This window comes from Pteropus alecto, unplaced genomic scaffold (assembly GCF_000325575.1).
Source record: "Pteropus alecto unplaced genomic scaffold, ASM32557v1 scaffold194, whole genome shotgun sequence".
NCBI lineage: Eukaryota > Metazoa > Chordata > Mammalia > Chiroptera > Pteropodidae > Pteropus > Pteropus alecto.
The window spans coordinates 2162326-2174310 of NW_006436281.1; the positions used below are offsets into that span (position 1 = coordinate 2162326).

Sequence of the window (11985 nt, forward strand, 5' to 3'; positions counted from 1 at the left end):
CTCGTGCTCCGTTTTCAGTTTCCAGGCTCCTCTGGGATCAGCCCCAGATGCTGATGAGCACGGCCTCTGCTCCATGCTCCAGATAAGTCTCTTCCTGCTGGCGGGGGCAGGACCCTCTCCCACACTTCCGGCCATGGGGGCCCCGTCCCAGCCCTGACCACTGCAGGTGTCACTGTCTGTGGACAGCTCTGTCTCCCCACTGGAATGTGAGCCCCTGGAGGGAAGGCCGGGGCTGTCAGCACTGTGTCCCCAGCGCTGCCCCGCACAGGGCTGGACACTGGATAGGTGCTTCGGCAGACAGAATAATCTCTCCATCCCCCACCCCAGCGATGTCCACATCCCGTCCCCGCAACCTATGACATGGGATCCCACACGGCAAAAGGGACTTTGCAGATGAGATGCAGGATCTTGAGAAGGGGAGATGATCCTGGACTGTCTGGATGGGCCCAGGGTCATCTCAACGGTCCTCATAAGGGAAGAGGAAGGCAGCGAGTATGGGTCAGAGAGAGAGAGATATCAAGATGCTACGCGGCTGGCTTTGAAGTTGGAGGGCCATGAGCTTGAGGAACGCAGGTGGCCCCGGAAGCCAGAAAAGGCAAGACAATGGCTTTTCCCCTAAGGCCTCCAGAAGGAGCGTGGCCCTGCTGACCCATTTGGACGCCTAACCTAAAGAACTGTAAGACAAATGTGCGTCGTTTTAAGCCACTGTGTTCGTGGTGATTTGTTCCAGCAGCGGCAGGAAACTAACACAGGTGCTAAGAAATAAGCATTAATGAATAAATGAGAGGAAGACAGTCTGGATGGCTGGCCTTCCGGCTGGCTGCTCATCCCTTTGTTTCTTCACACAAGTCTCCTCCTCCAGGAAGCCTGCCCTGACCGCATTCTCACGAGAGGCGTTATTTAATGCCTCTCCCTCCTGATACTCCCCAGTTTACTGGCGGAGGGAATGATTCTCTCTTGTTCCTCACTGCAAGCCCTCCTCCAGGAAGCTCTCCCTGACCCCCAGGCTGGGTCACGTGCCCGCCTCCTGCCAGGCTACTCCATGCCAGCCTTGCACACTCTGGGCTGTCACTGTCTGGTGTGTCCCTCATTGGGCTGTCTCAGTCCTCACTGAGAGCTGAGCACAGGGCTGGCCACAGAGCAATGGCTGATAAATAAACGCATGAATGAACAAACGAAGAGTGGGCCCGGATCCGAAGGATCCGAGGGTCGGCTCCTGCGGCATTCTGATCGGTCAGCCTCTCTGGCCTCCCTAACTCCCTCCCGGCCCCTCAGATGCTGTCGTTCCCGGCACTCAGGGTCAGACCTGGCACTGCACTGGCAGCAGGATGCCCTACAAGAGTGGGCACCCCCGATGTCCCCGTCCCTTCCCTCATCCCCTCCTGGCCCGGCTCTGCTCAGCTCTCACCCCACCAGACTGCCCTCAGCAAGGCCACCAGCCCGCTGCCTCCAGGGGCCAGTCCCGTGGTCCTGAAAGCACTTTCCCCTGGCTGCTGGGGCACTCGACCCCCTGGATTTCCTCTGCCTTCTCGCTCCTGCCTCTAGCTGTGGCCTCCCTTCTCCTTCGTGCTTTGCCTGTGCTCACCCCCCGGGGAGTCCCGCGGCTGTAGCTCCCTGCTACGCGCAGAACCTTCCATGATGACGTATCCTTCCCAACTCTGTCCCTGAACCCCGACCTGTCCCCCAACCTGGACGTCTCCGCTGGGATGGGAACAGACACCTCACTCCGGATCTTCACCTCAACCTGCTCTTCCCGAAGTCTGTCCTGCCGTAGAAGGTAACAGAGCCTCCCACTGGTGGCCCCGCTTTCTGTCACACTCCACGTCTCATCCTTGGTCCTTCCGCTGGCTCTGCCTCTAAAACTCTTCTCGCCTCCCCCACGGCTTCCATGCCAGTTCCGGGCACCAGCATCTCTCGCTAGCGCCTCCAGCGGTATTCCTGCTTCTGCTCTTGCCCCCTGGAGGAATCTTGCCCCCATGGAGGGATCCCTGCGACAGCTCACCTCCCTCTTCTGTTTAAAACCCTCGTGGCTGCCGCCTCCCTCAGAGCAAGAGCCCTGGGCCATCTGCCCTCGTTATCTCTTTAACCTCATCTCCTCCTCTCCTCCTCCGGCCTTATTCCACCTGCGGGCTTTCTCACTATTCCAGGAAGGCCCCAGTCTGTTTCCACCTCAGGGCCTTTGCACCTGCCAATTCCCTGGGCTTGGAATGTTCCTCTCTCAGATAGCATCTCTTTCGTTTCTTCAACTCCTTCAGGTCTTGGCTCGAATGTCACCTCTTCAATGAAGACGTCCTGATCCAGTCATTGCAACCAGCACTGCAAGTCCAGTGCACACTCCGTAGCACTTTCATCCCCCACAGCTGCTTCTGCTTCTCTGTGCTCCGGGGCACCTGTCACCACCCTATATTCTGTCTTTACTATCGCTCTCCGAGGCCAGGGACCCGTCTGTCACACCCCCTGCGGTATCTCCAGTACCTAGAACAGCGCCTGGCACACGGCGGGCCCTCGCTAAACATTCGCTGAATTCTACAGGACAAGCAGCCTGGTCTCTCGAACAGGCTAACAGTATGGGAATGAAAAGCAGAGACTTCTCAATAAAAAGAGACCAAGGGGACACAGCAACCAAAGCAACGCAAGATCCTCGACTGGCTCTGAACAATCAATCAGCTTTGAAGATCTGGGGGAAATTTAAATATTGATTGGGTATTAGAGAGACATTTAGACAATACGATGAATTTTATCGGGTCTGATAGTGACATTGTGAAAACGGAAGGAAATGTCTTTATTTTCCAAGACACCTCCTGAAATATTTAGGGATGAAATTTCACAACCTCTGTAACTACATTTAAAACGCTACAGCAAAGATGGTCATTATACTATTCCTTCTACTTTTGTGTGTTTGAACATGTTTATAGTAAGCTGGCACCGGAAGAAAAAATTCTTTGGCCAAAAAAAAGGTAGAGTAAAAAAGGCAAAATAGTAATACTGATTACATCTGGGTAGGGGATGAATAAATCTTCAATCAACTTCCCTCTCATTGTACTAATCTGTGCTTTTGAAAATTCTCACAATGCAAAGTATCCCCCCAAAGGAAGGAAGGCAGCAAGCTACAAGCGTGTTGAGTGGATGAATGAACGTTGGAAGGAGAGAGGGTCTGAGGGGTTACCGCAGTCAGCGGTGGGGCGGGAGGCTGGAAAGGAGGCAGGGGCGTGTGGGGAGCACCGGGGCGGGGGTCCGTCACCTCCACAAAGTTGGTGTGTTTGGCGTCTCGGACAGTGACCACGGCGTGCACCTCCTCGATCAGCTTCTGTTTCTCATCGTCGTCAAACTGCATGTACCACTTAGCCAGGCGCGTCTTGCCCGCTCTGTTCTGGATGAGGATGAAGCGGATCTGGGGGGCAGGAAGAGGAGGAAGTGAGAGTGGGGGTGGGGCGGGGCAGTGCTACGCCCGACAGCCCCACCCATCGCCACCAGGGAGATGGGGGCCAAGCTCCTCTGCTGCCTGCCTCCTCCAGGGCCCAGCCAGGCCGGCCTGGACACTTGCATCTGCCCCAGGTCCCTCCGACACTCCTGCTGAGTGATTTTTCTTCCACTGATCAGCCAGCTCTACGCTCAGCTCCAGGACCCTGAGTCACAGGCTGAACACCTCGTCTGCCTGACACTGGACAAAAGACCCACCCCTCTGAGCCTCAGTTTCCCCAAGTTTCCTCAGAAGATCCACCTTATCAGGGTGTTTTGCAGGTTAAATTTTATACAATCGGCTCGGTGGCTGGTGCGTAGCAGGCACTCAAAAACTCAGTTTCAGACTTCTCTGGTCTGAGTCTTGGCAATGCTCACTTCTTTTTTCTCTTTTTACCACTTTAAAAAAAATTGAGATATAATTCCCATACCATAAAGTTCACCCAAAATGTATACAGTTCAATGGTCTTTAGTATATTCATACAATTGTGTAAAAATCACCAATTCCAGGACATTTGCATCACCCCTAAAAGAAGCCCCCCCCCCACACACACTCATTAGCAGTCACTTTCCCTCTACCCAGGCTCCGGCTACCACTCATCTTTCTGTCTCTATGTATTTGCTTGTTCTGGACATTTCATATAAGTGGCATCAGATAAAAAGTGGCCCTTTGCGTCTGGCTTCTTTCACTCAGAAGTAATGTTTTCCAGGTTCACGCATGTTATATATATCAGGACTTCATTTCTTTTAATGCCTGAATAATATGGATAGACCTCGTTTTGTTTATCCTTTCATCAGCTGATGGACATTTGGGTTGTTTCCACTTTTTGGTGACAGTGATGATACTGCTAAGATCATTTGTGTACCAGTTTTTACAGAGACATACATTTTCATTTCCTTTAGGAGAGGAATTGCTGGGTTATTGCTGCAACTCTAGGAGTAACTTTTCCAGGAACGGTTAAACTGTTTTCCAAAGCACCTGCCACTTCTTAAGTGACTTGACTACTTGGTGCCTTAGTTTATCCACCTGGAAAATAGGGCCACATAAGGGTGTGATCAGGAGAGGTACCCATAACAATGCCTGGCTCAGATAATGTGCTCTGTGTCCGTGATTATCATCAGTGATGGCTAGGAAATTTGTCCTTACGGTTCTAAAACGCCAGGTCAGCCGTCGTAGGGTTACTATGAAAATGGAATGAATTAACGCCAGAAGTGCTTAGCACAGTACCTATTACATACTCAGCACTCAATAAAATTAGCTATCATTGTGACTGAGGGGTTTTGCCCAAGTGGCTAAGAACACAAACTATAGAGTCCAAATGAATCCTGACACTGCTTACTGTGTGCCTATGGGCAAGTCATTTAACCTCTCTGGACCTCTATTTCCTCTTCTGTATAATGGACATAATGAGAGTCCCTCCCTCATAAGCTGTTGCACAGGTTAATAAACATAAGGGCTATACAGTACAATGGCAGCACAAACTAAATGATATATAAGTATCAGTTCTTAGTTGTATTATAATACATCATCATTTGACTTTGAGAAAAACATGACCACCCAAGCTCACTTAGCTAGGAAACCTGCCTTTGGCTCCAGTTCTGTTTGAGACAGGCATGCTTATGCCCATTTTATAGACGAAGAAACCGAGGCTCAGAGAAGGAAGTTTCACAGCCAGCAAGCAGAGCTAGGAGTCTAATGGCTTTGCTGTGAACTCCCTTTGTGGGAGCCTCCACCCCTTCATGAGAGTCTACCGTCTTTCCTAAGCCTCATTTACCGCCCTCCCCCCAACCAATCAAGCTGGCGGAGAACAGGATATTACACTCTCCTTCCAAGAACCCCTTCTGCTGAGCCAGGGAAAACCACTTCCTAGCAGGGCAGGGGTCCTGAGCAGGAAGGGAAAGGGCACGGGTAGGGGTGAGGAGGCTCCCGCCAGGCAGCCAGAGCCTGGGGGCAGAGCCAGAGATATAAGGCTTACAGGAAGGAAAGCTAGAGGCAAACCTACAGAGTTGAGGGAAACCCAACCCCTTTTATTTCTTTTCCTAGTTCCCTGACCAAAGAGTCCTTTCCTATAGTTCAAAGGCCCGTCTGGAGAGAGGGCTGCCAAATCTAACACTGCCAAACCCAGTCCTCGCTCCAAAAGCCCCATCCCCACCTCTCACACTTCCATGCCTACTCCCTACCCCCAACACACCTCCTCTTGGAAAGACCCGTACCATGATAACCCTTTCCCTTCTAGTATCCACTCCCTACCTCCAAGCCGTCTTCCTCTTTGAGGCACTTTACCCGACTCTAAAGGTCCATTCCCTACAGCTATGTTTCCCGTCTGCACTGCCCAGTCTCTTCCCCGGAAGGTTATCTTTTCACTAGCAGTATCCCGCCCCCGGTTTCGACACTCCCCTCCGCCTGCAGTGCCAGCTTCCTGCCTCTAGAGACCCCTTCTCGTCTATCCCGAGGCCTCGCACTCTTCTCCCACGCTCCTGCCACACTCCCAGAAGACCCTCCTCTTGGGACGACCCTCCCCACCTCCAATTTCTTCTTCTCACCTCCGAGCCTCCGCCTCTCCAGATGCCTCCCTGGTTCAAACCCCTCCCCGATCATCTCCAATGTCTCTCACCCGCACAGCCCTCTCTCCCCTCGGCACCTGGTCTCCAATGCCCCCCAGGCTCGAGACCCCCGGTGCACCCCGGCGCCCAGAACCACCGCTCAGTTCCTCCCTTCCCGGCCTTTGATCTGCCCCAGTCCCGAGAGCCCGCGCCCGGCCCAGACCATCGCACAGCGGCGGTGGGGGGTTGTCAATACCCAACCGAGCCTCCAGTATCCGCGCGTGGACCCACCCTCCTCCTGTCCCCAGCGTGAGCGCGCCCCCGTTACCATGGCGACCCCCGTCCGGACCCCAGCTGCCCCGGTACCGCGGCGACTGGGCGGCTCCGGCTCTGGAAGCAGTTGGGGGACCCAGGGCTAGAGCGAACTTCCGGCAGAAGAACCAGCGTGCCCTTTCGCGCACAGCCCGCTGGGAATTGTAGTCCCAAGAATGGGTTTGCTCGTCCCGGCGGCAAGCCGGGGAGTGACGGTCCTTTTTCCCAACGTGCCGCACGATTGTCCGTTTCCCACCACACGGTTCAGGATCCAAGGCATGCTGGGAGTTGCGAGTGCACTTCTTTGGAGGACTACAATTCCCGAAATGCTTAGCAGTCAGCTAGGTGGCCGTTGCATTCTGGAAAATGTAGGTCTAGTACCCTCCACACACGCACGGCCCCCACCCGCAATTCCAAGGCGTGAAGGGCATACTGGGAATAGTAGTTTTAAATAAGAAACTGCGCTGGGGGAGCTAGAAGTGTTAACTGTCAGTGCTCACGCTGTGCTTTGTCTAAAATACCTTGAGCGTTTCCCTGTGGAATATGGACAGTAGTAGAACATGAATTTGGGAGTCAGAAGTCACACCCCGTTATTTCAGCAATATCCTATTGGTAGGAGGGGCTGTGAATATCACCAGATAAGAATCGTTGCCGTCCATCCTGGAGGCTGACTACAATTGTTCATAGCAGAGGCACCTGGCCTAACTGAAGACTTAGGGACAGCCTCCCAGTAGGAGTGTTAGTTGAGCAGTGATCAGAAGATGAGTAGAAATTAACCAAGTAATGATTATATGGGAGTTGGGCAGAGTATCCCAGCAGGGGCACAGACTTGCCTCTGCCTCCAGAAATCTCACGGTCTAGGTGGTTTGGAGTCTGAGGTGACATTCCACAGATACAGACAGAAAGGACCAGTTCCAGCACTTTAGTATGGACCCTGGAAAAATTCTTTCCTTCGATATGTCATTACATCCTTCTTGTCATAGGGAAGAATTGGAAGGGGACAAAATATGCACTGATAGGGGAAAAGTAAATTAGTCCACGTGCAGTTACATAAAATATAGTTAAGATGAATGAGAGAGATCTCTTGCATTGACGTGGATGATCCCCAAGACATGTCATTGGAGAAACAAAGGGAGGCACACAGTGATATCTACACATTGTATCATTTGATTTTTCTTTTTATTTATCTCTCCAACTTTTTATTTAGAAAATGTTCATATCCACAAAAAAGTTGTAATAATAGCACAAAGAACTTCAATGTATTATCCACCTCATTCGCCGACTGTTGACATCTTGCTACAGTCCCTCTCTGTATGTATGTGTATATATGTTTGAACCATTTTTAAGTGAGTTGCAGACATCATGCCATTTCATCCCAAAACTTTTGTGCTTCAACATTCCTCTTAAGAACAAGGACATCTCCATAAACACAATAAAATGACATATTCAAGGAATTTAATATTAATGTATTATTATCTAATATGGGTGCATATTAAAATATCCCTGAGTATCTCAGTAATAATTTTCACAGATTTTTTTTGCTTCCAATCCAGGATCACAGGTTGCATTTAGTTGTCATGTTCCTTTAGCCTCACTGAATATGGAGCGGTTTCCTTGCCTTGTCAGTATTTAAAGATGTTGGCATTTTTGAAGAGTCCACGTTTCCTCATGATTAGATCCAGGTTTGACATTTTTTTTTTTCCTGCAGGAATATCACAAAAGTGATGCTGTGTCCTTCTCAGAGGATTCTATTGGGGGCATGTGTTATTTACTTGTCTCATACTTGGTGATGTTAAGTTTGACTAATGTCTGCCACATTTTTCTTTTTGAAAGTTATATGATTTGTATGATACCAAAAGCATAAGCAACGCAAGAAAAAATAAATTGAACTTCATCAAAATTAAAAACTTAAAAAAATTAAAAACTTGTACATCACAGGACACTGTCAAGAGAGTGAAAAGACAACTCATAAAGTGGGAGAAAATATTTGCAAAGCCCATATCTGAAAAGAGATTAATATCCAATGTTTATAAAGAAATACAACTCAACAACAAACAGCTCAATTCAAAAATGGGCAAAGAACTTAGACATTTCTCCAGAGAAAATATACAAATGGCCAATAAGCTCATGAAAAGATGCTCAACATCACAAGTCTTTACAGGTTGCAAATCAAAACCACATGAGATACCATTTCACAACCATTAGGATGGCAATTATCAGACATGCTCACACACACCAAACAGAAAATAACAAGCGTTGGCAAGGATGTGGAGAAATTGGAACCCTCGTACATTGCTAGTGGGAATGTAAGATGGTGTAGCCACTGTTGAAAACAGTTTGGTGTTTCCTCAAAAAAGTTAAACATAGAATTGATTCGGCAATTTTATTGTTAGGTATATAACCAAAAGAATTGAAAATAGGAACTCAAACAGATACTTGTATACGAATGTTCATAGCAGTGTTATTCACAATAGCCAAAAACCTCAATGTCCATCAATGAATAGGTAAATAGATGAATAGATAAATAAAATGTGGTATATACGTACAGTGGAATATTATTCAGCCTTAAAAAGGAATGAAGTTCTGATACATGACACGACATAGATGAACTTTGAAAACTTCAGGCTAAGTGAAATAAGCCAGACACAAAAGGACAAATGTTGTATGATTCCACTTACATGATGCACCTAGAACAGGTGAATTTATATAGAGAGAAAGTAGAATACACATTATCAGAGCCTGGGGCATGGGAGGAGGCAAAAAGGGGAGTATTTGTTTCATGGGTACAGAGTTTCAGTTTGGTAAAATTAAAAAGTTCTGAAAATATATAGTGGTAATGATTGAACAACATTCTGAATGGTACTTAGTGCCACTGAATTGGTCGTATCATTTCTTAATCTGGGTGCTAGTTATAGGCGTGTGTTCTTTGTGAATATTTATTGTAATGTACGCTTGTGATTTGTGCACTTCTCGGTATACATATTACATTTCAATTTGTAAAGTTTATAGAAATTGAAAGATTCATCGTTCGTTCTTCCATCGGATATTTAGTGCGTGCCCACTACTTGTCAAGCACTGGCCAGGCGCTGGGATAATGCAGGTAAGCAAAGCATCCCCGCCTCCCGTTCCTTCCTCCTGATTGGCTGCCCTTCTGGCCAATGGTGGAAGAGTTCACAGTTCTCGGCTGTCTCCGGTAGCATCAGCTAGCTGCAGCTTCCTCAGTTCGGTTTGTAGGCGGCGCTGTGAGCTCACCGACGCCTTGGTCTAGCGCAGACCTAGTCCCCACCCTCTGATTCTTTCTGAGAAATGGAGAGAAAATATGCTCCGGCACCTCCACCCTCTTTGCACAAGTCTTGTGGATTTTTCTGTCTGTGCACCTCCCCCGAGTGGGTCTGGATCCTCAGGCCACTAGTACCTATTCCAGCGCTCTGGTTGGTGTGACCGTCAGTTGCAGTCATTGGGCCCTATTGGGCAGTGCTTGGGAATTCTTGACAGTGGCCCATTCCAGCAGTCGGCACTACTTTAGGCTAATCGTTCACTCGTTTGTTTATCCTGGAGTGGAGGCTAGCTGGGTGCGCGGGGGCGGCTGCCTCCAGGGAAGCCTGCTTCCTGTGGTTGGCTTCCTTAGCTGACACCTACCCTATTGCACACTGGAAAGAAATGCAGAGCTGGGAAGGCTCTCTTTGATGGTCTCGTTCCTTCATTCAGGGAAATCCTGCTTAAGCCCCTGCCTTGTGCCTGGACCTGTTCAGTGACTGAGACAGTTCCAGGTCTGTCCTCACAGTCCAGTAGGAGCGAAAGACCTATCACTGGACAGAGACAACCCAGGGTGGTCAGGGCTTGAATTGAAGACTCAAAGGGGCTGTGGGAGCCTAGAGGGGGTGCCTGATCCAGCCTAGGGGATCAGGGAGGGCTTCCTGGAGGGGACACCTGAGCTAGCAGCTGAAAGAGGGGTAGGAGTTAGTCGTTGGACGAGGACTGTCTTTTTGGCTACCATGCCCCCAGTGCCTACCATTATCCTCTTTGTTTGGCGTTGGATTCTTTCATTTATTCATTAACAAGTATTTATAGTGGGCCACTTGCCAGACTGAGGAACTAGCCGGAATCCCTGCCTTCAAAGGGCTCACACATAAAATGGTGATACCAATACAGAACTTCAAACTCTGATGGAGTGCTATGAAGAAGCATGAAGATGTAATCTACCCAATTGTCTGGGTTTGAATCTCGGATCTGCATCTTCCTAGCGATGTCACCTCTGTCTTAGCTTAGAATAACTATAACCTACTCATAAGGTGATGTGGAGGATCGAGTGAGTTAACATGTTTAAAGTGCTTTAGAATGCTGCTTAACATAAAGTGCCCATTTTTATCAAAGAATGAGGGGTCAGCCCAAATCTGGGAGGCTATCGAGGAAGTGACTTCGATCTGGGACTTGAAGGAAAAAGCAGAGTCAATGGGCATCTAGGTCCAGAAGAGAGCTCAGTCGTCTCTCTTCTCCAGGTGCTATCAACTCACAAAGTTCCCCAAATTGGAAGGACCTGGAATACTGCATTAGCGTTATAAAGACATTGTAATTGGAAGTAGGGAAATCCGGTGTCCCCTCCCCACAGTCTTCCTGGTATTCCCTCAAGTGATCTCAAAATCACTTAGAAACCAGGGTTTGCAGTGGCTGCCTAAAGAAAATCTAGCCCACGCACTTGATTTGTTTGGCCCACAGTGCTTACTTAAAACAAACTTTTTAAAAAAGTCACTAACACCTAAAAATCAGATTTCATACATTAAAAGTGCTAATTTTTTAAAAAAGTCAATGGAAACGACCCTGATCAGTAATCAAAAAACCTTTATTTAATGAGATGTTTGAAAAGTTGAGCGCATCACCTCTTACAGAGCAAGGTATGATTCAGAGCTTTACAAATATAACTCATTTAATTCCCTATGAGGGAGGTAAGATTAATCTACTTTATAGATGAAGAGATTGGGGAAAGAAACGCAAAGCACAATAGGAACCCTAGCCTTTCTTCATGCATTCCATAAATACTGACTAGGCGCCCAGAACGCTCATCTTCCACGATCCGTACTTCCGGAGAGGTCCCAAAGGAACCTCTCCGCAGTTCAAAATAACTCAAGGGTTACAACGGCTAACTTGCCATCACTACTATTTCTCCTCCAGGGGCCCACGCTGACATTCGATTTGCAGTCATTTGCACCATGCTGATTGGGAGGCCAGGGCGTAGAGCGGACGGGGCCCTCGCCCCCGTCCCGGGGATCAGCGGGTCACGGAACCCAGGCCCAGCTGTATCAACGCGAGCGTTGCCTGCAGAGTCCCTCCGCCGCCAGGGGAAAGAGCACGCGCTCCCCGGCTCCGCCCCCTCAGCATCGACGAACTGCGAGGCTCGGGCCAGGCTGAGGCGGACCACGCCTCCCCGTGTCCCCCAATCAACTGCCTCGCTGGGCGCTCCCCTCCTCCCCAGCCCCGCCCCACCGCCCCACGTGACGTCCCTCGCTCTCTCCTCCTCCGTTATCCCGGGGGGTGCAGCTCGCACCGCAAGCCCACCCACCCTGTCCTCTCATTGGTTCGCCAGGTCCCGCGCGAGCGGGATCGCGCCCTCCGCCCCCGCCGTCGGGCCATGCCTCTCACCTCCCGCTTTCTCCCAGAGCCGGCGTGGAGGGG

The 11985-nt window shown here is 49.6% G+C and overlaps 1 protein-coding gene across 2 annotated transcripts in view; it reads right to left on the reverse strand.

Annotated features, from left to right (window-relative positions):
- Positions 1–6541, reverse strand: part of AP2S1 (adaptor related protein complex 2 subunit sigma 1) — a 9100-nt gene extending 2559 nt beyond the window's left edge. The window contains exons 1-2 of one of the 2 annotated variants that reach the window (XM_006911825.3): positions 6332–6541; positions 3242–3391 (exon numbers count right to left, since the gene is read on the reverse strand). In XM_006911825.3, the coding sequence (XP_006911887.1) occupies positions 3242–3391; positions 6332–6334 (153 nt within the window). In that variant the 5' untranslated portion in view covers positions 6335–6541. Of the gene's footprint in view, positions 1–3241; positions 3392–5710; positions 5766–6331 lie in introns of those variants that run through there. The other variant, XM_025046794.1, reaches the window with a different exon arrangement.
- Positions 6542–11985: the final 5444 nt, after the last annotated feature.